General features: G+C 48.7%; 1 protein-coding gene across 1 annotated transcript in view; it reads left to right on the top strand.

The window, feature by feature from the left end:
• Positions 1-27,288, top strand: part of TSPOAP1 (TSPO associated protein 1) — a 171,646-nt gene that overhangs the window by 138,994 nt on the left and 5,364 nt on the right. Inside the window, exons 22-30 of the mRNA XM_065418224.1 lie at positions 2,961-4,118; positions 4,750-4,876; positions 5,083-5,222; positions 5,438-5,606; positions 9,527-9,598; positions 10,047-10,085; positions 15,077-15,180; positions 15,916-15,987; positions 18,183-18,311. Of these exons, the coding sequence (XP_065274296.1) occupies positions 2,961-4,118; positions 4,750-4,876; positions 5,083-5,222; positions 5,438-5,606; positions 9,527-9,598; positions 10,047-10,085; positions 15,077-15,180; positions 15,916-15,987; positions 18,183-18,311 (2,010 nt within the window). The remainder of the gene's footprint in view (positions 1-2,960; positions 4,119-4,749; positions 4,877-5,082; positions 5,223-5,437; positions 5,607-9,526; positions 9,599-10,046; positions 10,086-15,076; positions 15,181-15,915; positions 15,988-18,182; positions 18,312-27,288) is intronic.

Raw genomic sequence — 27,288 nt, 5'->3', positions numbered from 1 at the left:
ACCTTCAGTATGCACGCATTCCATGAGGTTGGTCTCCTCACCCGTTGCCTTCTCCAAGGGTATCCCTATATCAGAAATGTGCAGAACAGTTACCTGGACATCTGTGCATACCTTTTCAGAGCACTATGCCATCCTGGGGGATTCGGCTTCAGATGCCAAATTTGGTGCGACAGTATTGTCATCCATATCAGACTTGACTCTGAAGTCCCAGTCTCCATTGGTGGGTACTGCTCGGGAGACACCTACAGTGGAGCACCCATAGGGACACTACTCAGAGAAGAAGTTACTCACCTTGTGCAGTAACGATGGTCCTTTGAGATGTGTGTCCCTATGGGTGCTCCACAACCCATCCTCCTCCCCTCTACTTCGGAGTTTCAGTGGTTGACTCTGTGATAGAGAAGGAACTGAATGCCCGCACACACTGGCTAACCTCGTGGCAGATGGGGAGCTGTGCGGGCGGGACAGACTGCTATTGAAATTCGCCGATCAGCAGCGCGGGGGCACAGACACACCTACAGTGGAGCACCCATAGGGTCACATATCCCAGAGAACCATTGTTACTGCACCAGGTGAGTAACTTCTTCCTGCTAAAACAAGTAACTCTGATTTACTTCTGATTATTCGCCACTTAACTGATTTCTACTTTGCCCCCAACTGATTGAGATAAAAAATAATTTGGCCTCTAGATTGCTCCTGCACCTCTTTATTGCTCTGATTCAGAATACCCCTTCTGTTTTGGAGTGCATTATGTCAGATAAAGATAAATTAATCACTGGACTGAAAGTTGCTGGTTGCCTAGCAACCACTGATCATGAACGAATTACATTACATGTTTATTTAAACAGAGGACAGTTCCAGCCAGTTTTTATATATATAAACACACACATACATATACTTGTTGTTTCAGAAGAGTTATTTTCCCAAAGCTGAGGGAAATTATAAGTGAAATTGATTCAGAGGAAAAATTTAGACAGAAAAATATGAATGAAAATGGGGAGTTGTTTAAGAAGAGTTTATTTGATGGCCAAAAAGCCACGATTCCATAATCATGAAAGATGACAACTTTGGCTAAAAGCACATCCTGGTTCAGTGGAAAAGTGAAGACAGCAATTAGAAATAAAAAAAGCAACAAATAACAAATAGAAATAAAGGGGAAAGAGATAGCAATCAATATAAATTAGAAGTTATGAAGAGTAGAAAATTGATAAGGGAATCTAAAGACATCAGGAAAAAATCCATTGTTGACAGGGCTGACAATAAAAGGTGTTTTTAAAATATATTGGGAACAAAAGAAATCCTAGCAATGATATAGGTCCACTATGAGATGGAGATGGCAAATTGTTAATAATAATGTAGAAAAAGCAGAAGTTAAATACATTTTGTGTTCTGGTTTTGAAAAGAAGCAGGATGATGTGATTGTATCACATGATGGTGATGAAGTACTTTCCAGTCCATTAGTAACTAATGAAAATGTTAAACAACATCTACTCAGTATAAACATTTTAAAATCAGCAAGCCCAGAGAACTTGCAGCCAAGAGTCCTAAAAGAGTTGGCTGAGGAGATCTTTGACCTGCTAATGTTAATTTTAAATAAATCTTGGAATACTGGGGAAATTCCAGAAGACTGGAAGAGTGCTAATGTTGAGCCAATATTCAAAGGAGACCGTGGGAACTATAGGCTGGTTAACCCTACCATGAATCTTGGGCAAAACAATGGCAAAGCCATGTTACTTGTGTATTTTTAAATTAAGGATTGATTCTGTATGTAAGTAAACCAAGTCATATGGGTCATGCTTTATGAGTACATTTATAAATAGGTTATAGAGGGCTAACACGTGATTACCAGATGTTTTAATAAATGGTTGATCAGTTGTTGTGAAGTCCAACTGGTCAATAGGTTGTTTAGATCCATCTAGAACACCTTCTATTGTGGTGTGTATAACTATCTATCCCACAGAATGCTCATATCTAGATCATGCTTATAGAATATGTTAATTGTTGAGTAGCCCTTTATAAACTATTTGCAAATGAACCCCTAGTACCAGTGTGACCATTTTATTTTGTTACTAAAATAATAAAAAGCAAGACATAACCCACCCTTAGCATCAGTGGTTAAAACCCAGCTTTATTACAAGCAGTGCAACATTTCACCAACCATTTGCATAACCAGTTCAATGTGAATGTCTTTGAATGCATGTCTGAATGGAACACAGCTCTGTAGGATCAAGTGTATCCATTTCAGTTTAATGTAAGGAAAGTGATTGCCTCGTCTGGCTAAGGGAGTGTTGTGTGTTCACCTGGGTTTGCAGGCAGGCTGCATTTAGAAATCAGCTGCTATAGGACCGTTGTGAGTGGCAGAGGGAAAAAGCCCCTGCACTCCTTTGCTCTGGTAGCACAGGGATTCCTTACTTCTGCTCCTCTGCAGGGAGAAGGATGCAGAAAAGGTGGTGGGGAGGAGGCAGGGCCTTGTGCCTGTCAGCAGGGGCCAGCATACAAGGAGCAGTCTGATCTGTCCCTATGGATGGAGTGAATTGCTGATTCCTGTGTACACAGGATGGCCCTGGAGAAAGCGTACCTGACCCCAGCCCAGCCAGTTTCCTCCTGTAGCTCTGAGTGCCTCTGTGGCATCCAGAGGATGCAGTCAAAGGTGCTGCAGACGCAGACACATCTGTACAGATTTGGCAGGGGAAGACAATCCCACCCAGTGGCCTTTCTTGTTGTCTCATTGCATCGCTAGGTTATCTAATCGTTTTCTTTAACCCGAAGAACCATCTCCTCCCGTGCTTCTCTGCAGACTGCAATCGCTCTCCGTCACGGTGTGCTGTCCTAGTCCTGACATTGGATTGTCCTGTTTTAAACACCGTGAGGGGGCGTCTGTAGCTTTCTTTCTTTGTTAATGTTTATTTCCTCTTTCTCTCTGCTTATCCCCTTTGTGCCTTGTCTTGGGGGCTGGGCTGCAGCTGGATCCTTGTGACACCGATAGCGATGAGGAAATTCTGGAGAGGCTTCTGGAGCTCCCACATCAGCAGAACTGCAGCAAGAAGTTATTTAGCATTCCCGAAGTGACAGAGGAAGAGGATGAAGAGGAGGAGGAAGAAAAGTGTGTTCATGTGGAGAAGAGAGAATCCCCAGACTGCTTCCTGGAGAGACGTCCATACCATGCAGAAAGGAAGGGGATGCCCCATCCCATAAGTGCCCCTCAGGCATTTCCAAACACAGATGGTAATGACACCTACCAGAATCTTTCCATGCAGGCACCCCAAGAGGCTCCTGTTCTTCAGAAGACCAGAGAAGACTCTGACAATGAGAATCCTGCCTATCTGGAGCTGAGCTGGACTCAGAAGAGGGGTAGCTGTAATTGGGGTTACCAGGAGAGTAGAATGAAGCCCACTGCAGGCACAAGCCCCCAGTCGGGCAGAAAGAAAGGAGGTAATTCTCAAGAAAGGGCCCAGGATCTGCCTGAGGTGAGCAGGAAGAAACGGAGCGATGTCAAAGAGCATTGTAGTCGCCTGCTGAACACCTGCAGCCTGACAGGAGGCAGCTTGTACAGAGCCCACAGCCTCAAGGAGAAGCTGAATGTCGTAAGCAGTGCTAGTGGCAAGGGCGGGTCAGAAATCTGTGGTCATGCAAGACCAGGCACCTTTAGAAAATCCCACAGAAAGTTAATGCCTTCAGACCTAGCAGAGCCCGCTGCATTGACAACCCACTGCTTCAACACAAGGAGCCTCGAGATCAATATTGAATATGACTCAGAGGAAGAGCAGGATCTGACCTTCCCTTCCAGCCCCGGGAGCAGTGAATGGCCAGATGGCAGCGTGGAGGGGTCCCAGACTGGCTGTGAAGGGTGGAGTGATTGCTCCAGTCAGTCTGAGTCTGCCCACTCTGATGGGAGAACCCCGCTGAAGAAGCAAGAGTTTGGGGAAGAGAAAGGAATGGAGTGGGCTGGGTCTCCAAGCCACCACCCACAGTTACCTTGCCCAGAGAAGGAGGCACTGAGGAGTGAAGGCAGCTCAGAGGAGCAAGGCTGGGAACGAGCGGATAGTCCAGCTGGCTGGAGGAGGATGCCGGAGCGCCCTTGGAAGGGGATGCACAGTGCTGCGTTGCACGCAAGGGTCTGGGTGACTTTTCCTCTTCTGGTTTTGAAGCAGCTTGTAGTGACAATAGTTTCCTCCCCTGCCCGTGCCCCCAGCCTGCCTGTGTGCTGCTTTGTCTAGTGCTGTACAGAAACAGACGCTTCAGCGGTATGTCTGGGAGAGCTTGTAGTTCTGTGCGGCTCTGAGGCTTTTCTTGTATTCTCTGCTTATGCTTGTACTGTGGAAAGTCAGAGGAGAATCATTGCTCGGCTGCTAAGAATCATGGATGCAGTATTCCTTTTCTCAACTGGGACCTCCTCCCTAGGCCAAGATGCTGTCCAAGTTCAAAGACCTTGGGACCTTAGTGAAAATTCCTAGTAAATTAATGATGATCCGTGATCATTTCTACTTTTCCTTGATGTGTCCTTCCACCCCTCCTCACAATGGAGTTGTTACTGGCCTCCAAGAAAAGCACCTGTCCATGTTGACTTGCTTCAGTTTTCCACAGTGCCACATAATTCTCATCTCTGGAGTGTCCCAAAAGAGGAATATTGCATTTGAATGCATTGCTTTTTGTGGTGTGCTTAGTGTCGCTGGTGAGGGGTGGAGCTGGGTCCATGCTAATTCAGAGTTCAAAGCACGGCCATTAGTAACTCTCCAGTGGTTTCTGTTGCAGGCTTCTGATAATGAAGATCTGAGGTTACAAGAGTTACTTGGCTCACCAGCTTGGCAGACTCCAACCCGAAAAGGGAACAAGACCTTGAGAAGAAGCCGAATCTTGAAATCTTCCATCTCCAGTTCAGGTGAGCTTGTCAGCGTTTCTTGAGACTATTTTCCATCTGAAAGGGAGCATAGTACAGGGAGGGAGAGACAGACAGAGGGATGGAGCGAGAACAATCTGTTTTGAAATGTTGAAAGAGAAGCCAGTAACTTCTATCCTGAAAACATGTCGATTTGGAGGTGTGAGCTCCCTGGAATGCGGTGCTAACCTCATTTCTCCTGCTTGCAGGCTCAGCTTCAGAGGCTGTTGTTACAGACAACTCAGTAAGGATATTTGTGGCCCTTTTTGACTATGACCCCATTTCTATGTCACCTAACCCTGATGCAGCTGAAGAAGAGCTCCCATTTAAGGAGGGGCAGATTCTGAAGGTAAGAACAGTGCTACATGAGGTCTTCTCTTCCGTGTTGCTGCTAACCTGCCATGTTCCGGCCACAGATGGCTGGGACTTTTGGATGCAGAATTCAGTTGAACAGGCTGTTGTTCCCTTCCTTAAACTGCTTTGCCTGCAGAGCATCCCTGCTTTCATTACGTGGCTCACGCTCCCTAATGTGAACTGATGCAGATGCTGTTTCTCCTCTTCTAGGTGTGTGGCGACAAAGACGCTGATGGGTTTTACAGAGGTGAATGTGCAGGAAGGGCAGGGTACATCCCTTGTAACATGGTGTCTGAAGTTCAGGTGGAGAGTGCGGAAGTGAGGAAGGAGCTGTTAAAGCACGGTTACATTCCTGCTGCCACATCGGTGGAAAGCATAGGTACTGTACCTCCCTCCCACACCTACTCGGTTTCTGCATGTGGACAATGCGTTTCTTTCCTGACATTCAGGAAGCTCGGCACTGCTGTCATGCATTGCACTGCAGCTGCCCGCCAACTGCACCTGCCAAGGGGGTTCTTGTGGCCACCCTCAGGAGCGTCAGCCACCAGAACCCCTGCTGTTGCTATAACGAGCAGCAGGGGCCCTGTGCACATGAGCTGAGTGTCCTGGCCTGAGGCTCTAACTGCTGTAGTATCTCAGTTCAAAACCTGCCCTTCCAAACCGCAGCATTGTTCCAAGCCGCCTCCCACATGTGGCATTGAGTGTGGACATGCAAGGGAGCGGCACGTGGGGAGGATGCTGTCTCTGGATGGGTTTTAATGACGTGTGCTTTGTGAGAGCTAACCCTGGGCCAGCTGCTGTGCAGTGAGGAGTTGAAGTGGGGTCTGCTTCTTGCTGAAGTACGTGAGAAGAACATGGCAGGGAGCAGCAGGAGGGAGCAGAGTAGTACCTCAGCTTCAGCCGATCATGGGCGCCTCATGGTCTGCAGCTGACCAGCCCGTGGGCAGGGGAGGCACTACTTTTAGGAGAGCACAGTGTGTAGACAGGGAAGGAGGAGGAGGAGACGGGTGGGTGGAGGTGGGGAAGAAAGCCAGGGCAGAGAGGAGAATAGTGATGAGGGAACTCTGAGAGGAGGGAGCCTGATGGAAGGAGAGAAAAGAGAAATGGGAAGGAGAGAATGAGGGGAAGAGAGAAAAAAGAGCTGAGTTTTACAATTAACAACGCTGCTTTGCCTTGGCCTTGTTGCATAGATTGTAAATGAATGCGGAGTACACATACGTGGCCCTAGAGAAGCCAAACGGTGGTGCCACTTGGGCTCCTGGTCCGTGCCAGCGAGTGTCTGAAGCATGGGGCCTTAGTGCTTTATGCACAGCTGATGTCTTTCTGCCTCCTGCATCTCACGTGCATGAAGCTGAGCCTGAGAAGGGCAAGAATCCCTCTGTGTTATCACAGCCACCAGGGGCCTTAGTGAACTGCAAGATCTCAGCTGACCCTGGGTGGGAATTGTGGGCTTGGCGCCTGCCACCAGACAGCGTTCCAGGGAGAATACTGCCATCTAAGCACTGGCATGTCTTGCAGGCCCTCCGGACACCCTGGCTGCTCAGAGTGAATCCCAGACATGCTGAGTGCCATGGGTGACAGCAACACTGGAAGGTTAGATCTAGGGCTGGGGTAGTGGAGTTACGTGCACAAGGGGCTCCCAACTTCACACCCAAATGACAGAGCAGTTAACCGAACTCTAAGTCTGCCCAGTGCTTTTGCCACGTTGTAGCTGACAGTGGAGACAAGGCGAGAGAGGAAGCGTATTTCCCTGTCTCCCCAGGCTGAGATCCAGTGTCCAATGACAAAGGCTAACATGTATTTTCAAAAGTTACTAGTTCTTAAATATGAATCACTGTTGATCAATGATTCAGAGCTTAGGGACTGCAGGAGCCATCTCTGTCCCTCTTCTCTGCAGAGATCGAGCTCCGAGCATCACCCCGTGAAGAGGAAGAAACAGTAACAGGAAACTTGGAAATGGCAGAGATGCTTAATGACTTCTTTGTTTCGGTCTTCACTGAGAAGTCTGAAGGAATGCCTAACATAGTGAATGCTAATGGGAAGGGGGTAGGTTTAGCAGATAAAATAAAAAAAGAACAAGTTAAAAATCACTTAGAAAAGTTAGATGCCTGCAAGTCACCAGGGCCTGATGAAATGCATCCTAGAATACTCAAGGAGCTAATAGAGGAGGTATCTGAGCCTCTAGCTATTATCTTTGGAAAATCATGGGAGATGGGAGAGATTCCAGAAGACTGGAAAAGGGCAAATATAGTGCCCATCTATAAAAAGGGAAATAAAAACAACCCAGGAAACTACAGACCAGTTAGTTTAACTTCTGTGCCAGGGAAGATAATGGAGCAAGTAATTAAGGAAATAATCTGCAAACACTTGGAAGGTGGTAAGATGATAGGGAACAGCCAGCATGGATTTGTAAAGAACAAATCATGTCAAACCAATCTGATAGCTTTCTTCGATAGGATAACGAGTCTTGTGGATAAGGGAGAAGCTGTGGATGTGGTATACCTAGACTTTAGTAAGGCATTTGATACGGTCTCGCATGATATTCTTATCGACAAACTAGGCAAATACAATTTAGATGGGGCTACTATAAGGTGGGTGCATAACTGGCTGGATAACCGTACTCAGAGAGTTGTTATTAATGGTTCCCAATCCTGCTGGAAAGGCATAACGAGTGGGGTTCCGCAGGGGTCTGTTTTGGGACCGGCTGTGTTCAATATCTTCATTAACGACTTAGATATTGGCATAGAAAGTACGCTTATTAAGTTTGCAGATGATACCAAACTGGGAGGGATTGCAACTGCTTTGGAGGACAGGGTCATAATTCAAAATGATCTGGACAAATTGGAGAAATGGTCTGAGTTAAACAGGATGAAGTTTAACAAAGACAAATGCAAAGTGCTCCACTTAGGAAGAAAAAATCAGTTTCACACATACAGAATGGGAAGAGACTGTCTAGGAAGGAGTACGGCAGAAAGGGATCTAGGGGTTATAGTGGACCACAAGCTAAATATGAGTCAACAGTGTGATGCTGTTGCAAAAAAAGCAAACATGATTCTGGGATGTATTAACAGGTGTGTTGTGAGCAAGACACGAGAAGTCATTCTTCCGCTCTACTCTGCTCTGGTTAGGCCTCAGCTGGAGTATTGTGTCCAGTTCTGGGCACCGCATTTCAAGAAAGATGTGGAGAAATTGGAGCGGGTCCAGAGAAGAGCAACAAGAATGATTAAAGGTCTTGAGAACATGACCTATGAAGGAAGGCTGAAAGAATTGGGTTTGTTTAGTTTGGAAAAGAGAAGACTGAGAGGGGACATGATAGCAGTTTTCAGGTATCTAAAAGGGTGTCATAAGGAGGAGGGAGAAAACTTGTTCACCTTAGCCTCTGAGGATAGAACAAGAAGCAATGGGCTTAAACTGCAGCAAGGGAGGTCTAGGTTGGACACTAGGAAAAAGTTCCTAACTGTCAGGGTGGTTAAACACTGGAATAAATTGCCTAGGGAGGTTGTGGAATCTCCATCTCTGGAGATATTTAAGAGTAGGTTAGATAAATGTCTATCAGGGATGGTCTAGACAGTATTTGGTCCTGCCATGCGGGCAGGGGACTGGACTCGATGACCTCTCGAGGTCCCTTCCAGTCCTAGAATCTATGAGTCACTAGGGAACCTTGTCAGCAGAAAAGAGCATTTCCCCTTGAGAGCCTCACATGAGGGTCTGGCTGGTGAACCGCTCCTCCCCAGGCTCAGTGGGGATCTTCCTCCCTGCAGAGCCTCAGGAGAAGGGAGGGAAAGACCCTGATCTCCTCCCCTACCAGCCTCTGAAATCCCCTGTTCTCTCCCAGTCTCCCATCCTGATCTTCTTCATTCACCTACCCGCAGGGTGGGGAAGAAGGGAACTGTGTTCCTGCAAGGGCAGGGTTAATGTGGGTGGCTTGTTTGAGAAGTGCAGCCCTAAATTTGCTTCTTTCGGGTAGTAATCTGTTAGGGTTTGGTTTTACTGTGTCTCTAATATTCCTGAAAGGTGATGTGCAGTCACAGGCAGGGAGGGATGGACAGGCAGGACATGCTCTGTTGCATTCTTGATGAGCGCACATATATATAAAAACCCATGTGTCTGTGTGTGGGTTGTACAGTATGAGAGTCCCCGGGTGGTCTCGCTTTAGTATATAAATTGCAGAGTCTGCTTCCCAGTGGAAGTTTCTTCATGCTGCTGTGTTGCTTGCTCACTTTCCAAGAAGCTTTTCACTTTCATTCGCTGTCTTACTGTTCTCTTGTCTATTTGCTTTTTTTCTTGGATTTTATTAAGGAAACGGTACATTTGCTCCACCTCCACGCCGCCTCACCGTCCCTCCTCCGAAACCCAGACGTGCCAAGAAAGGTCTGTCACGCCTGCTGCTTGCGTTTGATTTTGGCATTTGGGTTGCAAACTGGGTTGAGTTTTGACTACCTGCTCTCAGGATCTCCAAGTGGTCAGACTGGCAGCAAGTGGACAGAGCACCCTTTCCTTCCAGTTTGGCACCATTTGTAATCACTCCATGCTGGGACCCTGGCCTGGGTGCTAAATGTTCTCCAGGACAGATAGCTCTTTTTGTTTCTTGAGCTTGTCCTCTGTCTCCAATGATGTTCCAGTATCACTGTTACTGTCCTAGACTTTGAGCTGCATGAACAGGATGTACGATCTGCTTGTGGTGTGTGTTTGCTGGGCCTTGGCTAAGTTGGCTTGATCTTTGCTGTTCATGAGGAACGTTTTGTTGTTGTTCGTCAGGTGTCTGTTTTTGTCAGTGTTGAAAGCTGAATACAGACTCATTAAATCTTTTCTTCCACAGCAGAGCTGGAGAAACAGGAAAACTACAAGCCTCGTCCAGGTGAGAATTGCTCCTTCCATGCTCGGATACTACAGGGAAAGGGCCCATAAAAGTAGGTAGATGCTTTTCAGCAACACACCTCAGGGAGCAGCCGCATCACTTCCTCGTAAGAGCCCTTCAGAACCCATGTGAGCAGGTTTCTCTCCCTTCCCTACGTGGAACCTTGTCAGCATGACCCCAGTAAGAAGAGTCCTGCTACCAGCTTGTGGTTTCCGAGTGTTCAGTCTTACCCAGATCCTAGCTAAGCTGTGGCAAGGAGGAACAGGCTGTTTATGCAGTGAGCAGTGTATGCTGGGGGCTGATATTGGGGACATGGATGGTGGGTGAGGTGAGCATGGGGAATGGCAGGCTGCTGTCAGAAGGGCTCACTAGAGAAGAGTCGGGCTTGGGCTGCTTGTCATGGAGGTGTGCATGGTCCGAAGGGGTGACAGCAATGAGGACAAAGGGGTGAGGTTTGAGAAATTGTTCCTACAGCAGGAGAGATGGTTACCCTGTGCCATTTGGAAAGCATGTTGTGACACCAGAGGGGTTGCAGTGTGTGTAGGGTCTCCCTCCTATTTGGATGGTGGCTGTTGGACCTTCGGCTACACAGTGGGAATCTGGGGACTGTGGGCTTGTTTTGGGTGGCTGGTGGGGCTGGCCTGAGTAGTTGTAGGATGTCTGACTCGTCTGATGATGATTTATTTGTATTACGTGGTGCCGAGGAGCCCCCGTCAGAGATCAGGACCCCCGTGTGATAGACCCCATGGGCTTACAGTGCCACAGCTAGAGACAGCAAAGGGCTTCTTGCTGTGGGGGAAATTCCAATGACTTATTGGGCGGATTGCTTAGTTCCATGACAGTCTCTCTGGTTCCAGGGGCGCATGTTGGGCAGGAGTAGGGTGACCAGATGTCCTGATTTTATAGGGACAGTCCCGATTTTGGGGTCTTTTTCTTATATAGACTCTTATTACCCCCCACCGTCTGTCCCGATTTTTCACATTTGCTGTCTGGTCACCCTAGGCAGGAGTGGGTGGACCTGCAGCATTTGATCTGGCTTTCCTGGCTGCTGGGAGCAGCACAGAATGGAGATGGATCTTTGGTACTCAGCAGCTAGTGAAAATTAGCATGAGGAGATAGAGTCTATTATTGAGGCCTGTTAGTGGTTTCCATTTAGAGAGCAAGATTCTGGGCTGCTTGAAACAAGCAGTGGTTTAGTGGATTGAGCATGGGACCGGGAGTCAGCAGGACTAGGTTCCATTCCTGAACTTGCCACAGACCTGCTGGGTGGCCTTGGGTAAGTCTCATTCTCTCTCTGTACAGATGGGGAACCAGAGACACAATGGTGACGATGGTACTTACCCATCCTTGGAAAAAGCTTTGAGACGGATGGTACCAAATGAGATGTCGGGTGGCACTACACCCTGTGAGCTCAGGCAGTGTGATCCTGGCTTTACAAAGTGCCCACAGTTAAGCAGTCTAAGGTCACACAAGAAGTCTGCTGCAGAGGGTGGAATAGAATCAGATTGATTGAATTCCTTACCCCGCCTGCCCTGATTTCCATTTACTGTTCTTCATACTGGAAGCAGCAGGCTCCTTGCTTTCCCAGTTAGTGCCAAGCTAAGATCTTTGATGAAAGCTGGATGTGTTCAACTCAGTTTAGATAAGGCAGGGGAAATGCTGCTGAATGGGGGAACACCTGGAGGAAGGGTGGGGACGGAGGTATGCTTATCATTGACCTTTATGGGCTAAGCTATTGAGATCATATTGGAGCCATTGCTGGTCCTAGGCACTTAGGTAAAAATAGGTGCTGGCAGTGCCCTTTGCCATGTTTGGCTAGGCCATAGGCTGCAGCCTCTCCTTTTGTGAACTCACTGTCATATATGCCTCTGTCAGCACCATTGCTCCCTAACTCATAGTTTTCTGCGCTGTTAGATCACCCATTCCTACAGAGGGCAGCTCACTCACTTACCAGATCAGTTGTCAGTTGTTGGCTGTGTGTTGTCAGTTGTTGGCTCTGTGTGTGTGTGTGTGTGTGTGTGTGTGTGTTCTCTCTGCGTGCTGTACCAGCTCTGGCCAGTTAGCCCATACAGCAGGCTCCGACTGAACTGCCCAATAACCACAGACCTGGTTAGTAGCAAAGGCGCTCGCTCAGGTTTATTGCCGACGAAGCGCGGTGCTAATGTCTCAGCTCAGTGGTTACGGGTACACTTAACACACGTATGCCTGTGATAATGGACCAGCTCAGTCAGTGGTGGGACTTTCCAGTGCCCCCTAGGCCAGACGAAGGGTTAAAGTGAGGTATCCCAATATTTATAGACTCGGATAAACAACTTACGTATCACCTTATGTGTTTCAAGACATGTTTGTTACCTCCCCTTGTACTTTCCTCCTGATGTTTCAGACAAAACATCCCTATTCACCACTTGTCTTTTACTTTTACTCTGTTTTAGACGAAAGATCACTATTCATCACTTTTGTCGTGTGCTAAGTTAGGGTGTTCTTGCACTGGCCTGCTGGAATGTGTTTACACATTCAGTGTGTTTTATCAATACTAGCAGTACCGGTGCCAAGTTCGTGTGCCGGTCACTGACTTGCAGGCAAGCATCTGCTTTTGACAGGGCCTGACTGTAGCTCGTAGCATAACTTTTGCTGACTTAGGTTCAGGCCTCAGGCCTTGCACCAGGCCCATGCTTCAGGCTCTCTCTCTGCTACAGGCTGGAGTGCTGAAATACATTTTACTTTGATTTGCTCTAGCTGACCACTTGGAAGCTTCTGCTTCTGCAGAATGTGGTCATCTGTTTGTTTAGCTGGACAAGCAAATGTGAGCATGTAACACCAGCCACCAAGGTCTGCACTAGCTTCCCATGCACTGCCAGGTATAATGCAAGGGATTTGTTTATCCACAGAGCCCAGGACCAGACTAATCCCTAGACCAAATTGCCCTCTCTACCTGATTGCAACAACAACGCGTAGTGGGAATGCTCTCGTTGTCTGGCCCCAGAGGGGAAGTCTTATTTTAGTATTCTTAGTGAAGGACTGTGAAACTCACTCCTCTTGTGGGGTGAATTCCTGGTCCCACTGGACGTCTACGGCAGTACAACCATTGACTTTACCCACAGTCTGCAAAGCCTGAGCTGGGTGATATATAACACAAGGTGAAATATTCTATGTATAGAATCATAGAATACCAGGGTTGGAAGGAACCTCAGAAGGTCATCTAGTCCAACCCCCTGCTCACAGCAGGGCCAATCCCCAAACGGGCCCCTGTAAGGATTGAACTCATAACTTTAGGTTTAGCAGGCCAATGCTCAAACCACTCAGCTATCCCTCCCCACCAATGTAGTATTGTAGCTGTTTGATTGTTATTTCTGCTAGGCAGGAGTCATGTGTGTTCTCTGGAGATGAATGATCTTTTGTGGCCATCTTGTCTGGCCATTAGCAATATTTGGTTTAGCTTTTGTCTTAGTGCTTAGGTACAAGCCATCATAGGTGCTTTGCAAAAAAATCTAAAGTTAATTTTAAAATCTCTCTGTCAAGAGCATGTGATGAAAGGAGGTTGAACACTTGTTAAGGGGCTAGGAGATGCCCCCAGAGCCCTCTTGCATTCCATGTGCACTTTCCTGAATGAGCTGTTGCCCCTCCCTAGGACACTGCTCTCCCCACACCCACTGCTTCTCTCCCTTTCCACAGCCCTGGCCAGTGTTAAACACATGCAGTGGAAGGCTTAGATCCATGAGGATCTGGGGACAGCACAGCAGCCAACAGCTAGAGACTGGACAGTTTGCACCTCCTGGACTTCCGAGCTCTGCTTTTACACACTGACAGGCTTAAGTAGAGCTTGGAGCTCTGCCAGGGAGGCACGTTCTGGAGCAAGCTGCCCCCTCTCTGGCCCCTGACTGCGCCTCTCTGTCACTGCTCCATTGCACGTCAACGAGCAATTCGCAGATGGTGCTGTGTGCCCTGCTGACGTGGCCCAACCCAAATGGGATTTCAGTGGGACTCTGAAAGGTTCTTTTCTAGCCTGCTAAGGGGGCCACATTTCAACTCTCTGCCTCAAACCAGGAACACTGTTCCTGGGCTCTCTCAGTTGGGGCTGGACCTTGCTACTGCCTCTCTTCCCAGAAGGGGCTGAACTGCTTTGGCTCAAACTTTCAGCAAAAAGAAATGCCTTTGAGTAGAGACTAGCCCTGGAAAATGTCATCCCAGAAGGGTGAGAAAGGTGTCAGTGAGACCCAACCGAGAGAGATCCTTTCACAGGACTGCCTCAGCCATTAGCTGTGCCCTGTCATGATAACTGGGGCAGTTGGTCCCTGTTTGGAAGGGCTGACTGGCCTGGTTCAGCCAGGTCCCTTTGGAGAAGAGGAGCAGGAATTGGAAGGGGTGGTCACAGTTAGCTCTCGTCCCTTTTTACGCATTGCAGCCTGAGTGGCTCTGCGTGGCAGCATGTTTGACAAATGCTAACTGGGCTGTATAAGCTAAGGAAGGCCGCAATCCTTTGATCATAGAAGGAGGTGGCTGAGGGACCAGTGCATTCCCCAGCAGGCTCTGCAGGACCTTCACCACCTCCTCATCCCTACCACGTAACCTCATCACATTGACTCCTGCCTTCCCCAGTGCTCTGCCATTAGCAGAGCAGGAGCTGCGCACCAGCCAAATGGCTTTGCGGTTCCCCAACTCCCCAGTCTGGCTGCAAGTGGCAGGTGCTGGCCTGGATGATTCGTGGGAGCACAGACAGGTCAGGAGACAGACAGAGAGAGCTGGTGAGGGAATCCTGGATATATGAGGAAGTGGGGGAGGTGAGAGAAAAGGTGGCACCTTCTCACCAGGTTCAGCTGAGTTGCCTTTCCAGCCACCCAGCTGGACCCTACAAATGTCCTTCCCCCATTTAAGATACCCATTGAGACTTGGTGCTTGCATCTGCCCCAGGGATAGCAGAGAAACTGTTCTGATTTGGGGTTTCATCCTGGATTTTCAGTCTCACGAATGTCTGTTTTGTTTCTGTCCCTCAGGGTCCAGGTGGCAGGACCTTGGGGCTGATCTGATCACACCTAGGACCATGGTGGCTGCTTTTGACTACAACCCTAGGGAGAGCTCTCCAAATGTGGATGTGGAGGTAACCAGCACCAGTCACTTCCTGCCTGAGGCTTACTTCTCTTTCTCTCTCCCCCTCTGGTTTACCTTCTTACGCTGGATCCCTTTGGCCTGACCCTGCATCATCCTCTTTCTGAGTGCTTGTGAAAGTCTGAGAATAATAGCCTTGGAGACAGAAGTCTTCCCTTTATCCACCGAGCGAGGTCTGGTGCTTGACTGTGCAGACTTCCCCTACTCTGATCGGAGCGTGAGACCCAAGTTCAATCTATTCAGTTCAATTTTGACTGCAGCTGCAGTGTGGAATCAGGCCCTGTAAAACACAGTTATTGGTAGCCAACGCTTTTGCTAGAGCATTCCCAGGCATTGGGCCCAAACACACAGAGGCCGCATCACTGTTTAGATATGAGCCAATGTTCATGTTGCTCCGTTCATGACAGTTCCTTGCGCTCAGACATCTCTGGGCAGAAGGCTGACCTGTTCCTGGTGTTTCCTTTTATCTTCACATCCAGACAGAGCCTGCTTCCCTCACTGGGAGTCGGACTCTCACAAGTCTGTCACAATGGCCTGGGGAGTCAGGGCACAAATCCCAAGGTCTCGGAATATTTTATCTCCCAGAGAATTTCTAAGATGGAAATGAAAATGGGAAAGGGGTGCAGAAGCTTGTGAAAGGCAGGTCCCAGGAGCATTGTTTGTGTCTAACCATTTCCTTCCCAGAGCTGGGCTCTCCTAACCACGTCCTTACTGTGCCTCCTTTTAGGCTGAGCTGACATTTACTGCTGGAGACGTTATCACAGTGTTCGGGTCCATGGATGATGATGGATTCTATTACGTAAGTACTGTGTCCAGAGAGTCTGAGAGACATGCAGCCTGAAGGGCTACTCCCAATCAACTGTCAGAATAGGAGAGACTGGGAAACAAAATGGAGGCTTGTCAGCAGGGACTGTCCCAAACACAATGAATTCCAACCTTTGGTTTCACATAATCCCAGTTCGACACATTCCAGCTGGGGTGTGTTTTCTGCATTTTACCTTTAAGCCATTCTCTCTCTCTCCAGCCCCCGGAGGAGGGGAGCCCCTCCCCCCCTTTTGTTCTCCTAGTTCCTTTCTTGGCATAACCCTAATACAGCTATTGCCAAACTGGAATCTATGTACTGTGCACATTGTGTACATGAACAGTGCTCAGCAAGCACACCACATCTGCTGCAGGCTGAGTTGTCATTAAAGAAGTGCCATTTCGTTACGGCCATTTCTATTTCTCTCTCCGTTCCTTGTTTTCTTTATATGTGCCATGGCCTAGTTTAATCACAAGTGATACGTTTGCTGGGAGCCTGGAGGGCTTGGGAGAGACCCAGGGGCCTGGTTCAGATCCAGTTAGGTTGGCAGTGACTGAAAGCTGGTGATGTCCACAGGCTCCATGGTGGCTTATGTGAAATGAATTGGTTCTTTCAATCCGGTTCCCAGGTAGGGGACATCCCAAAGAAACCCCTTTGCACTAATGGCATAAAGGGGTGGTCTGAACTCGGAGCCTGAGAACTGAATGTGCCCTGGAAGCTAAGCTCCCTCTCTGTGGTAGAGATGGCTCCTGCAGTTGAGAAAGCTGAGCCGGCAGCGTGGGGGAGCCCATGGCTCTGGCTGCCAATGATGTACTGCTCTAGGGAGAGGAGAGACAGTGTGTCAAACCAGCACCCCACCAGACCTGGAGCAGCTCAGCTATCCAGGTGGTGCAGGCTTGACGAAGCCCTGGCTGGGATGATTTAGTCGGGATTGGTCCTGCTTTGAGCAGGGGGTTGGACTAGATGACCTCCTGAGGTCCCTTCTAACCCTAATATTCTATGATTCTATGATTCAGGCAGCTCTAGGTGTTACCAGTCTGTTCTTGGTACAAAACCAAACCCATTCATTTCAGTTAAGCATACTATGTGACAACAGTGTACTTGCCTATGATATCATTTACACAGGAACTTGGGAATTACCAGACACTCCTGATGCTGTCAAAGTTTCACTGTAGCAACAGTGTGTCACGGACATTTTCTACTAAATGCAAACTCTCTGGTTGGTGAGGAAAGAAAGTCCCTGTATAAAAGGCACATTTAATTTAATTCTCTCCCAGGGCTATTACAGGTGCCCAGGAATCTTCCAGGGTGTTTGCAAGGAATTGGATATTTATGTTACACAGTGTTGGGCCAAGATCCCTGTCTTGCTTACAAGATTCTGTTTTCAAGTTTAGTTCTGCACTCCATTTACTATGGCTCTATATTCCTGGGATCCTGTTGGATAAAGTATCTTTGCACCTGTTGTTATTCAGAGAAGCTTTAGTTAAACCCCCAATGCCAAATAGAATCAAAAGGATTAAGAAAGTCACCAGAACAGGCAAATGATTTCCTTTTGTTTCTCCAAAGTCAGTTGCTGTTCGTCCAGGTGTCAATGTGCTCTGTAGCTTTATGGTGATCAGTGTCTATCTATCCATCTGGCTCCATTGTTTGTCCCTTTACTCTGCTCCTCACACCGACCTGTTCTTGTAGTGAGAGTGGAACGGGTGTTGGTAGATCTCCCCACGCCGCCCCCAGCACAATACTAATGACAGGAATCCCCAGCTCCTACATAGTGCTTTTCATCATCCCCACCCTTTGTATTCCCGGGAGCCCCAGTTGTTGCCCAGGACCCCATTGTGCTAGTACTCTACAAACACAGAACAAAGAGACAGTCCCAGCCCCAGAGTTTAGCTCTCAAAGCGCTTTACAATGGAGGTCAGGACCATTATCCCCAATATAGAGATGGGGAAACTGAGGCACAGGAGGGGACATGACTTGCCTAAGGTCACCCAGCAGGCCAGAGCCAGGAACAGAACCCAGGCTCTGACCTCCAAGCCTGTGGGAGCAAGGCAGGCCACATTTCCTAATTACCTTAGCCGGGTTTAGCCACAGGCTGCAATCTGCCCAGCCCTGTGCAATGGGGTTGTCTGCTTCATTTCTCAAGTCAGTCTTTCTTAGTGGCGTATCTAAGAACTACTCCTCTGACCTTGCAGGGGGAGTTAAACAGACAGAGAGGCCTTGTCCCATCTAACTTCCTGGAAGCTGTCTCTCTGGACGGAGGAATGACTGAGGGGCTTCATTTGGAAGACCAAGACACGTGTGCAGTGAATGCCGAGAGTCAGGTAAGGTGACATGGTAGCTGATCAATGCAGAGGACTCTTGGGACAGAAACTGTTGTTACCATCGCCATATAAAAGGACGTCCAGTAGTTGAGAAATGGGAGAGATACAAAACTTCAAAGTGACCAGAGGTGTGGAGTGGAGGGCATGAGTTCAGCCCACCCCATCTCCTGCAGCCACTCAGGTCACTGCACTTTGCCTAGTGGGTTTTATCACCCAGGAGCAGCTCAAGTGTTTGGAGGGAATTATTAGGGCCACTTGTTAAAGGACGGGAGAAGCCTCTAGGCAAGACAATGCTTTGAGGACTTGCTCCCTCACTGCTGCATGGTGGTGAGTGTAACACACCCGAAAACCCTCTGGGACATCCCCACACGCACCTCTGTGAAAAGGATGTAAGGCCATGAGAGTGCCTCTCAAACCCAGGAAACTCACAGCCAGAAAATCCTGGCTCAGCCGCTCCCTCCCCTGCTTCCTGGCACAGCCAGCCTGCTCTCCCCAAAGCAGACCCCATTCTGTGCTGCCTTACCCCCCTGCAGTGCCTCTAGCCACAGTGATTGCCAGGGGAAGTCCACACTTAGTTGGGCCCTAATTCTCAAATGGATCTCGGAGCTGTCAGCTACCTTTGGGAAATTACCTCCATAGCTCCCCACTCCCTGAGTGCCAGAGATGTCAGAGCTGTGCATTAGCCACAGGCCTAGTCTGGCACCAAGCCTTGGTCTGTGAACAGGCACATACCCCTGACTGCCCCAGTTCCTAGGATTTTCTGCCTCTTAAAAGAAGCTGGAACTATTAGTGTCATCCTAACTAAATCCTTCCTGGCTTCCCTGCCTCCTGTTAGTCCTGCACCAGCCCCCCCAGCTCCTGCCCTCCTCCATCCCTCTCCCTCACGCTCAGCCACCCCCTGTTCATTTGCCTTTGCCTTCAAACACACTAGAGTCTCCACAAGCTTCCCTCCCCAGCTACTGCACCATCTCCCTCATTTCCGATGACTTCACGTTCTGTAATGTCTGTCTGCTCCAGTGCCTTGATTTCCTCCCCATACAGGGAAGGTGCTGTGCCTGCTTTGCACAGGCTAATTGCCCCATCTTCTAAAGCCAGCCCAAAGCTGGGCCACCTGAGCTGCTGGTCATGGATGTTCAGATTCCTTTGACCCTGATTTGAAGGGCTTGTCTGCTTGGGAAACGTTTACCAGTTGTAGCAGTTTAATTTTACAGGTATAGTTAGAGAGCTGTAGTTACACTAGTACCACTCCCCTTTGGCTTTTTCAGTTTAACTGAAACCACTTCCAAAGTGACAAAACGTAAACTGAAAACACCTACTCTGACCCTGGAAGAAGAGTGCCCACAAGGGGGCTCCGCTAGTTAACGATATCAGTTTAAATTCACAGTACAACTTTCCTTAGTCTCTGCATTCCCCAGTGTGTGAATGGACACAGATTAGGGTAGAGGGCTCTGCATAGCTCTCTTAAACAGATGTCCACGTGCATCAAGGCATACTAATCCCAATTAAGGTCCAACTGTTTTTAATGGCTCTGTATCTATGTGGCTTGGCACGTGATTCCAAAGCTGGGGTAGATGGAGGCTGTGTATTTGGGGAATCAGTTGTTAGTGATTGAACTTATTACATTCCAGGATTTAACTGGTAATAGGCTGCCTGCTGTACACGGACATGCTTCCCACGTCTACCCATTCCAGTTCCTCCCTGATATACATTCCTCCCAAATGGACCAGTATTTACCTTTGTTCCCCTCAAGGGCTGATGTCAGCTCACATTTATATCAAGCTCCATACATTTTTGAGAAAGTTACCCCAACATCCTTCCCAGTTCCCTGCTGTGTTTATTAACATGAACATTGAGTATGACCCGTTTCAAGGTCAGGGCACCATGTGCTAAGAACTGTGTATAAATATACAAAGACATGGTCCCTCTCCGGAAGAGTTTATGTTCTCCAGGTGTTTCTCATTTGAATCTTTGTCACACATTGTATAGCTTGAGTAAGTGATTACAGAGGGGAACCAGGAATAGGACACTGAATTCTATACTTGCCTCAGCTTCCCCAGGTGTGGGTATAAATTCTGTTCATGGCGTAAGTGCCTAGATAGGTACGACAGAATGACCACCTTCCTCCCATAGTTAGTGTCTTATGAGGCTAATTAATGAATGCACTTGAATTGCCCCAGGCTCTTCCAATGAAAGGAACTAGAGAGAGACATGTATGAATACAAAGGCCTGTATAACAAAAGTTTGACTCTTGGTGGTTGAGAACTTGAATCCTGAAGCTGCTTATGGCTGCCTGCCACATTCAGTGATGTCACAGGCAGGTAGCCATGACCTCACCTTCACTTGCATGGTAGAGACTGCACTGGAGGAGGAGCCAATTAGAAAGCTCACCAATGGAAAGAGGACATTTGGCATGAGTCTGACTGGCGGCCCTGATGGATTAATAGTTATGGACCCTGCTTTGTCCTTTAAGAAGCAGTTGCTGGCTGTGAAGTGTTAGGCGACAGGGTTTGTCTCACTACCCTAGTGTTCCCTTAGCATTGTCTCTGCAGAGTGCCCACCTCTCACTAAACTCAGAATTTGTATATCCTGACGGTTGTGTCTGTTGCAAAACAACGTGGTATCGGATTGAAAGGGCACTGCTGGGAGGCTCCTGGCAGTGAATGTCTTTACACACTCCCCTAAATTACCAGAAGAAATATAGCAATTTCTCAAGGGTCCTCGTTCCAGGACCCTTGCGCTGCATTCTTACTCCTATTACATAGTATAGCCTCCCCAAGCCCCCTGCCCCCCCCCCCGCCAGGTATAGCGTCATTAAAATTAAATAGTGAGCACCAAAAGGCAGGAAAGGTAGAAGTGAAGGTTCTCCTAGTAGCATTGAGCTGCCTACATTGCATGTATTCTGTGGGCTCAATCCTCACCCGTTGTGAATCAATATAGAGTCATTGACATCAACCCAACTTAGGGTTACCATATTTCAGCAAGCAAAAAAGAGGACGGGAGGAGCCCCTCCCTAGCCCCGCCCCTGCCCCTCCCACTTCCCACCCCCCTCAGAACCCCCAACCCTCCCCCCGTTCCTTGTCCCCTGACTGCCCCCTCCTGGGACCCCTGCCCCTAACTGCCCCCCAGGACTCCACCCCCTACCTAAGCCTCCCTGCCTCTTGTCCCCTGACTGCCCCCTCCTGAGACCCTCCCCCCATCCTAACTGGCCCCCTAGGACCCTACCCCCTACCTGTACCCTGATTGCCCCAACCCTTATCCACACCCCCACCCCCAGACAGACCCCTGGGACTCCCACGCCCCATCGAACCACTCCCCACCCCCTGACAGCCCCCCCCCCAGAACTCCCGACCCATCTAAACCCCTCTGCTCCCTGTCCCCTGACTGCTCCGATCCCTCTCCCCACCCCTGCCCCCTGACAGCCCCGCCCCCAGAACTCCCAACCCCCCCCCCCGCTCCTTGTCCCCTGACTGCCCCCTCCTGGGACCCCTGCCCTTAACTGCCCCCCAGAACCCCACCCCCTACCTAAGCCTCCCTGTTCCTTGTCCCCTAACTGCCCCCTCCTAAGACCCCCCACCCTAACTGCCCCCCAGGACCCTACCCCCTACCTGTACCCTGACTGCCCAAAACCTTCTCCACCCCCCCAAAAAGCCCCCCCCAAACTCCCGACTCCCCCCCGTCTCTTGACTGCCCCCTCCAAAATCTCCCTGCCCCTTCTCCTGGCCCCTGGCCCCCTTACCCTGCCGCTCAGAACATGGTGTTGGGCTCTGTGCGGAGCCAGACACGTGGCTGCGCTCCCCAGCGCAACACACAACCCGGTCCCTGCCCCCGCACAGTGCTGCCGGAGCGGGGCGCTGGGCAGCAGGGGAGGAGTTGCTGCCGAGGCCCGATGCAAACGGCCCGGCAGGCCGGCCGGCTCAGAATGCGGGACCGGGGGGGGCGGGGAGGAGGAGCTCTACAGCTGCTCCGGAGTCCAGCCTGGCAAGCTGCGGGGGAAGGGCTCTGGCTGCCGGAGCCCCATGCGAGCGGCTGAATTTCCTGCAGCCCTCCCAGCCGCGCCTCGCTCTGCATGGGGGGGAAATCCCGGACATTTTTAGTGATTTACAAATTCCCCCCCGGACGCTATTTTTAACACAAAAAGCAGGACATGTCCGGGTAAATCCGGACGAATGGTAACCCTAACCCAACTACATCTGGGGGAACTGAGGATTGACCATAACCAGCTAGCATATTTTTACAGGCCTACTCTTGTGTTGGTTAAAAAGTGTTAGCTGGCATGGCTTTAAACCCAGCCTATTTGCTGAGGCTAGACCTGGCCAGGGAGAGGGATTGGTTGCTGGGGAGAGTGAAGTTCTCACATTTCCTGCTACCTTTGTTCGTTTCCTGCAAAGCTGGGTCAGCAGAGATGAAAAAGCAACAGAGAGGTGGCAGCAGCGAGACAGCATCATTGGACTCTTTTGGAAGCTTGGGGGTGAGATTCCTCCTGCCAGATTGCCTAGCTGCAGCCTCTGAGCCATTCTGCCGGCTTGGGCAGGGTCACTGGACAACATGATGTCACAACAAAGCTGTGAGCTTCATTAGGCCCTACTCAGATCTTAGCAGGAGCTCATTCAAAAGTGATTTTCCAATTGCTTATAACTTTCTGGATTAAGCTCCCCCGCCCACCACCAAGCAGGGGCCCAGCCCCTCAATGAGGATGATTTCCAGACAAAGCAGAGGAAGGAGGATGAGTTCTGTGAATCACTGGTGATTAAACGATTCGTACAATTCTGCAAACATGGGGGATATTTTTAACTCTCCAATAACTGAAAGAGATGAAGGGATTTTGCTTAAACTTTCAAACAAATGTCACTTCTGGACTCAGGCTAAGCACTGAAAACTCATCCTCAAAGGGAAACTCCCTGAGAAGTCCTGAGCGGGTGAAAACAGGATGCGACCGTAAAAATCCCATGGTAACGTCAATGATAGTTGTTGCTATCAAGGAATTGCTCTAATGGGTGTACTTTGCATCAGTAATATGCAGATTCTGTCAAAGACTGAGGTTTGTAAAGCACCTTTAGAAAGTATTCCATTCTAATTGATTTCATCTATTTATTTCTGCCCATATTATGCACCCCTGGCGGTTATATTCTTCAGAGAATGAGGAAAAGAAGAGTCCAGTGATAGATAAGAATGATACATAGAGAGAGAGAGCAACCATGTAAGTGTATGGGAGAAGGTCTCCTTAATCCCTTGCCTGGCCTGCCCTGCAGCCAGACTTCTCTCCTTTCCCTGCTGTGGAGTGGCTGGCTGCATGAGGCTCATTACCAAAGAGAAGCCATGCTGTGAAGTGCAGTTGTTTGGAACAATTATCTGGTGGTTTTGGGGACTGTGGTATGATGCTGGTTTCTTAGAAATAGGAGATAGAAAGGGCCTGCTTTGTCCTTCAGGCTGGCCCCAGCGAGGGCAAGGTTATTCTCTGCACAGTAGTTTATGGTGCTTTATCCAGACTGGGTGTAGCTGTCCCATGTGATGGGGCTCCTACCTCTGCCTGCAGGCTAATAGTTTCCCATATTCAGCCTGCATTTTCCTTTGCTCAGTCTTCTCCTATTCCTCCTCATTGTGTTCCCTGGGGCTCCCGTAAACAAGCCAAAGACTAGCAAATTGACTCAATAGGTCATGCGGGTGGTGCTAGTCCCTAAAATTAACCCCGGTGGATAATTGTTCTGTTTGACAGCACTCACAGAAAGGATTGCAGCTGTGGGGTGTGACTTCCTGCACTCCGCCATTTGAAGGGTGCAGGGGGAGCAGATTTATTGTGTTTTTCCTTTTTAACATTTGATTTATCATTTCAGAAAAAAATCATGAGTAACAGAGAAGAGAAAAGACTAACATGATTGTTCGTTTTTGCAACACTAACACTGTTTATCAAGATCTTTCCAGAGTAATTTTTCTTCATTTCTTTTCTTGGAGAAATATCCAGTACTGAATTTCCATTTGTTACTTACCAGTTGAGTCCACTGCCTCTATGTAATTTAAAGGTGTGTGTGTGTGTACATGTGCGCCTGTGTGTGTGTGTCATTCACCAGAGATGGCAATCAGAAGGACTTGTGACCACAAAGACAGTTAGTCATGTCCTTCTAACTGATGGAGATTTGATATTTGAATTGATCTATTCAAATATAGTACAATATAGTACAATAATACTGTTGTTATAACCTATTGTCTATCAGCCCTACATGGCGAGAAGACTTCCAACAGTATAGGGTCTTTATTTTATAATTTAACGGACAAGGGCAGAACAAGATCTAATGGTTGGAAGCTGAGGTTAGACAAATTCAGGTTGGGAATAAGATGCCAATTTTTTACATTGAGAGCAGTGAACAATTAGGACAAGTTACCCAGGGATGTGGTGGATTGTCCATCATTTGGAGTCCTTACATGAAGACTGAATGTTTTTCTAAAAAATATGCTGTAGCTCAACCAAATGTGTTGGGCTTGACAGGGAGATGTTCCCTGGCTTGTGTTATGCAGGAGGTCTACATTAATATAATGGTCCCTTGTGGCCTTAAAATCTATTAAATCCATGAACAGCAACAAGCCCCTGGTTATCTGGGATGCTGGAAAGCAATGTTGTAGTCACGGTGCTTGCTGTTAACTCATTGGATTTGGGAGCAGATGTGCATTTTGCATCAGTACCAAACCAGATTTCTCTAAAAGGTTCATTTAGCTCTTTCTCGGGAATACTGACTCCACTTTTGTCACACCCTCTCCTAAACAATGGCCTCTTTCCATGTAACACACCCCACCCCACCCCACCAGATGTTCAAGAGATCTGACTCCCTAGAAGTTGTGTTTCAGCTCATCTTATAATTTGTTCTTCTTGGAAATGAATGAAGTGTCTGGAATAACTAGAGGTGAATTTAACTCTAAAGAAAAAGAGACCATGGACAACTGCCTTTCCGGTTAACTGTTAATGGCACAGAGCAGTTCAGCAGTGGGGTGATGCAGGGATGCTAAGTCTGTTATTTCGACACAGGAAACAGGCTCAAGACTGCCAGTCATATGAGCCTCCATTTCTGCTTTTATGCAGCAGCGGAGGCTTTTTTTGTAACATGCTCCTGGTAGCAAAGTATTCCCATGCCCAAGTGACACTAGACAACAGCATTATACTAACACAGTCTTCTAGTCGCATTTCCTCTGCTTGTCTCCAGAGACAGCCTCTGTGCTCTTTGCTAATACCCCTCCCTAGGCAGAACATCATGCTGTCTATATCACTGACTCATGCTCTTCCCAGGCAGAGCAGGATGATTTAGTTGGGGATTGGTCCTGCTTTGAGCAGGGGGTTGGACTAGATACCTCCTGAGGTCCCTTCCATCCCTGATTGTCTATGATTCTATGATTCTGTTAGCTCGACACTTCTAGCCCCCGATTCATGAAACCACTTGTGCCTGTGCTTAACTCCCATTGACTCCTGTGGAACCGAAACTCAGACTTGGGGCTGTCCTGAATAGCTAAGCTTTCCTGACCAGAGCTTCTAGTGATGCAGTTTCAGAGCAGCGTGCTGGTGATTAACCCACCTCTGCCCCTGCCTGCAGCTGCTCTTTGGGTGACTGCTGTAGTGAGTACAACTGGAAGCTGCAAAGATGATTCTCAGACCTGACAAGTCAGTGTCGATGTTCAGTACCCATTCGGGAGCCATAGAAAGGGCAGAGGAGGGCAAAGGCTGTTTTATTGTGATAGGGTCCACAATGCATTAGCAGCCCAGGATGGCTAAGGTCATGGCTGAGCTGGAAAGCTTCATGATTTTGTAAGCAAGTAATTTTTAAGTGAGGTGAAACTTGGGGTACACAAGACAAACCAGACTCCTGAAAGGGGGTACAGTAGTCTGGAAAGGTTGAGAACCACTGCCTTAGCGTATGTCTACACTGCAGCATAACCCCGGGCTTGGACTCAGAGTTGAGCCCAAGCCCCCCTTCCATCTACACACAAATGTCTTGGACTCAGGCTCAGACCCAGGATCCTAGGACCCCGAGAGGGTGGAGGGTTCAAGCTTGAGTCAAGCTGGGACCTAGGGTTCAAGCCCGATCATTCTGCAGTGTAGATGCAGCCACCCCAGACTCGGGCTCTGGGAGTCTGCCAAGAGTATTCCATAATCCCATAGGCCAACTTCCTTTGTTCTCTCTCTCCCAAGAATTGCCAGTCGACTCCAGGGAAATGGAAGCAACTCCCCCTTGTTGTATTACAGCAGCTCAGGAAATCAGAGTTTAACCCTTCCATTTTATTCTGATCGCCAAGCTCCAAATACACCTTCAGAGAGCCTTCTGCGTTTGAAATGGACACTGACCAGAAGCGCGCTGCTTCATGCTTGTGGGAGCATGGCTAGATTTGGGAAACCTCTGCTGTGGGGCCAGCAAAGCAGTGGATTTAGGAGATGTACCAGGAATGACCATGCATAGCAGCAAATAGCGAAGAAGCTGGCAAATTTACTGGCCGGTGACCAGGGCAGGGAACGGACTACGCAGCTCAGGACTGAGTACAGGGAAACCAGGGACCAGAGCGGCACCTTGGGCAACTCGCCGACATCATTTTATGAGGCATTTAACCGGGTGCTGGGCACGGAGCCAGCCTGGGGGCTGATGGCAGCCAGCGGCAGGCAGCAAGTGAGGCCACCAAAGCTGACACTGGTCCCAGAAGAGGCTTTGGAGCAAAAGCAGCTGCAATACAACCTGGGCTGTACTCAGAGGAGCTTTTTGATGCCACAGGAGGAACCACCGTGGCACCTGCAGCTGAAACAGAAGAGGTAGAAGCCGTCCTGGAGCCTGGTAAGTTTCTGGCTCCATGTTAATGTCTATTAATATAGGAATGGGATGGATTTCTATTCTATGAACTAATGCAAAAGTTATTACTAGCCCTGGCTATCAGCGTGTATCTGCTAATGGCAGATTGTATGTCAGCACCTTGGTGTCTCACCAGCAACCCTCGTCCTGCCCCGCCATGT

Source organism: Emys orbicularis, chromosome 17 (assembly GCF_028017835.1).
Source record: "Emys orbicularis isolate rEmyOrb1 chromosome 17, rEmyOrb1.hap1, whole genome shotgun sequence".
NCBI classification, from domain to species: Eukaryota; Metazoa; Chordata; order Testudines; family Emydidae; genus Emys; species Emys orbicularis.
The sequence above is the reverse complement of the archived record's forward strand: the minus strand, read 5'-3'. Positions and strand labels throughout refer to the sequence as shown.